The 3,279-nt window shown below is 66.8% G+C and overlaps 1 protein-coding gene across 5 annotated transcripts in view; it reads left to right on the top strand.

Moving 5' to 3' along the window:
- The window catches only part of ARHGAP45 (Rho GTPase activating protein 45), a 23,824-nt gene that overhangs the window by 15,354 nt on the left and 5,191 nt on the right, over positions 1–3,279 (top strand). For all 5 annotated transcript variants that reach the window (XM_032252445.1, XM_032252444.1, XM_032252442.1 and 2 more), the window contains 8 exons: positions 199–336; positions 423–613; positions 750–874; positions 960–1,043; positions 1,178–1,282; positions 1,388–1,560; positions 2,033–2,221; positions 2,305–2,442. In XM_032252445.1, coding sequence (XP_032108336.1) covers positions 199–336; positions 423–613; positions 750–874; positions 960–1,043; positions 1,178–1,282; positions 1,388–1,560; positions 2,033–2,221; positions 2,305–2,442 — 1,143 coding nt within the window. The remainder of the gene's footprint in view (positions 1–198; positions 337–422; positions 614–749; positions 875–959; positions 1,044–1,177; positions 1,283–1,387; positions 1,561–2,032; positions 2,222–2,304; positions 2,443–3,279) is intronic.

Here is a 3,279-nt window from a genome sequence, read left to right as displayed (position 1 = left end):
AAAAATAATAATAATATAAAAAATAAAAAAGAAAGAAAAAGATAGATGATGTCTGACTGTGTTGCTTAGGCTGGTCTTGAACTCTTGCCTCAAGCGAGCCGGATGACAGGCACGAGCCCAGCCTCCCTGGGAGTTATGTCTCAGTCCTGCACCTCAGGCTGAGGCCTCCCCCTGTGTGCACCCCTGACCCCACCCCAGGCGGAGGAAGCCATGGCCACCTACCGCACCTGCGTGGCCGACGCGAAGACGCAGAAGCAGGAGCTGGAGGACACCAAGGTGACCGCGCTGCGGCAGATCCAGGAGGTCATCCGACAGAGCGACCAGACCATCAAGTCGGTGCGTGGGGGGCTCCGGCCGCCCGGCAGCGATGGCGGACAGGCTGGCCCCCTCCTGACCCCTCCGCTCTCGGGTGCCGCCCACAGGCCACCATCTCCTACTATCAGATGATGCACATGCAGACGGCGCCGCTGCCCGTGCACTTCCAGATGCTGTGCGAGAGCAGCAAGCTGTACGACCCGGGCCAGCAGTATGCCTCCCACGTCCGCCAGCTGCAGCGGGACCAGGAGCCCGACGTCCACTATGACTTTGAGCCGCACGTCTCCGCCAACGCCTGGTACCGCCACCCAGCTGCCCGGTCCCTGGTGCCCACGTCCCTGCCTGGGAGCCGGGCTTCCCTCCATCGGGGGCATGAAGATGAAGCTGCCTTGTCCCCCATCTCTACCCCTCCTTCTCCCGGTTTCTCCCACTAGGTCCCCCATCATGCGTGCCCGGAAGAGCAGCTTCAACGTGGGTGATGTGGCGGGGGCCGAGGCTGCCGGCAGCCCCCCAGATGAAGGTGGCTCCATTGAGGGCACACCTGCCAAAGACCACAGGGGTGAGTGGCAGGGCCCAGGTGTGGGGCGGATGCTGGCTCCCTGGGGCCCACTCCGGCCCTTCACCAGAGATGCCTCTTTCTCCAGCTGGCCGAGGACACCAGGTACACAAGTCCTGGCCACTTGCCATCTCAGACTCGGACGCCGGGCTGGACCCCGGCCCTGGCACAGGTGAGGGAGGCACTCGGGCGGCCTGGGGTGTGGAGCTGCCGTCTCTCCTGGGCCTCAGGGGTTCGTCACGCACCGGGGTGATGGAGGGGGCCCACCAGGCTCAGGGAGTCTGATCGGCACTGATTCCCACCCAGGGGACTTTAAGAAGTTCGAGCGGACATCATCCAGTGGCACCATGTCGTCCACAGAGGAGCTGGTGGACTCGGAGCGGGGACCCGGGGCTTCGGCCTTCGAGCAGGGTGAGGGTCCCCTGACAGGGCCAGGGAGATGGGGGGGTTTGGACACAGTCAACGGGCCTGGCCCTGACCTGCCTTGGTGACACGGGCCGCCTGTGCTGCCCACAGCTGACCTCAATGGCATGACCCCCGAGCTGCCGGTGGCCGTGCCCAGTGGGCCGTTCCGCCATGACGGGCTGTCCAAGGCAGCCCGAACCCACCGGCTCCGGAAGCTCCGCACGCCCGCCAAGTGCCGTGAGTGTAACAGCTACGTCTACTTCCAGGGTGCGGAGTGTGAGGAGGTGAGTGGGACGTCCCAGCGGACAGCGGGGAGCCTTGGAGGTGCCCGGCACCACCGGCCTGTGTGCCCTCGGGAAGGTCCCGCCCCGAGCAGGGAGCAGTTAGGAGCCTTTGGGAGGAAGCGAACGGAGGGGGTAGGGTGGGCTCTTTTAGGTTTGGGGGAAGGGTTGGCCCTCTGAGGCATCGAGTCAGCAGAGCCAGAGAGTGAAGCGCCCCCAGGGCATCTGGGGATTGCATCACAGGCAGCGGCCATAGCCTGTGCAAAGGCATTGGGGCTCAGGCCAGAAAGCCAAGGGTGGGAGGGAAAGGAGAGGAGGCTGGAGTGGCCGGTGGGATCACCCCTGGGGAGGAGGCCATTTTCCACTGTCTAGCTTGTGTTTGCAGAAGCTGCCGTTTTGGTGGCAGTGAGGGCCCGGGTAGGTGGGTGGAGCCGGGCACCCTGGGGCTACGCTCACTCACCCCGGCCTCCCCCAGTGCTGCCTGGCCTGCCACAAGAAATGCCTGGAGACACTGGCCATACAGTGCGGGCACAAGAAGCTGCAGGGCCGCCTGCAGCTGTTCGGACAGGAATTCAGCCAGGCGGCCCGCAGTGCCCCCGACGGCGTGCCCTTCATCATCAAGAAGTGCGTCTGCGAGATCGAACGGCGGGCGCTGCGCACCAAGGTGAGGCAGGGTGGAGGTGGCTCCCAGCAGGGAGGCGGGCGTGGGCTGAGGCTGATGGGCCCCCCACCCCCGTGCCCTTGCAGGGCATCTACCGGGTCAATGGGGTAAAGACGCGCGTGGAGAAGCTGTGCCAGGCCTTCGAGAACGGCAAGGAGCTGGTGGAGCTGTCGCAGGCTTCACCCCACGACATCAGCAACGTCCTCAAGCTCTACCTGCGCCAGGTGAGACCCACTGGAGGTGGCCTTGCAGAGCGTGGAAGGAGAGTAGCCGGTTGGGAGGAGGTGGGGCGGGGGCCCGGAGCTGCTGCAAAATTGTCTATGCACCGGGCCTGGAGTGGGGTGGGCGGGACAGCGCCTGGCGGGGGGCGCGTGGTCAGGGCCGGAGCGGGGCGGGGCCAGATCTGTGCTGGGGCCCCGGACGGGGACTGGAGCTGGGTGGGCCACGTGGGAGAGGCGTGGCCACGGCAGGAGCACATCTGACTGACGTTGTGCTGGGGCGGGGCCAGAGGTTGGTGGGGCGTGGCTAGAGCAGGATGGCCATGTTCAGTGCTTGGCAGGGACCCCGAGGAGGGTAGGGGCCGGGCTGAGGCTAGGCAGATGCAGGGCTGGGGGTGGGGCCTGGGCCTAAGGGTGCGTGGCTGGGTCAGGGTGTGATCAGGTCTTCGCAGGGGCGGGGTTGGGGCTAGGGGAGAGGGCACGACCGGTTAAGGGTGGGGCAGGGGCGTGGTCATGGGTGAGGAGGGCGGGGCTGGGGCTGGGGGCGTGGTCATTGCGGAGAGGATGGGGGCTAGGGGCGTGGTCATAGCCACGGAAGGACAGGGGCTGGTATTGGGGGAGTGGTCATAGGTAGAAAAGGGCGGAACTGGCCTGGGGGCGTGGTTGTGGGTGGGGAAGGGCGGGGCTGGTCTGGGGGCGTGGTTGTGGGTGGGGCGGGGCGTGGTTATAGCCACGGAAAGGCGGGGCCGGGCCGAGCTGGGCGGGGCCGAGCTGGGCGGGGCCGAGCTGGGCGGGGCCGAGCTGGGCGGGGCCGAGCTGGGCGGGGCCGAGCTGGGCGGGGCC

The sequence above is a fragment of the Sapajus apella genome, unplaced genomic scaffold, assembly GCF_009761245.1.
Source record: "Sapajus apella isolate SASKATOON/1434 unplaced genomic scaffold, GSC_monkey_1.0 scaffold77, whole genome shotgun sequence".
Lineage (NCBI taxonomy): Eukaryota > Metazoa > Chordata > Mammalia > Primates > Cebidae > Sapajus > Sapajus apella.
Note: the sequence above shows the minus strand (reverse complement) of the source record. Positions and strands in the feature narration are given on the sequence as shown.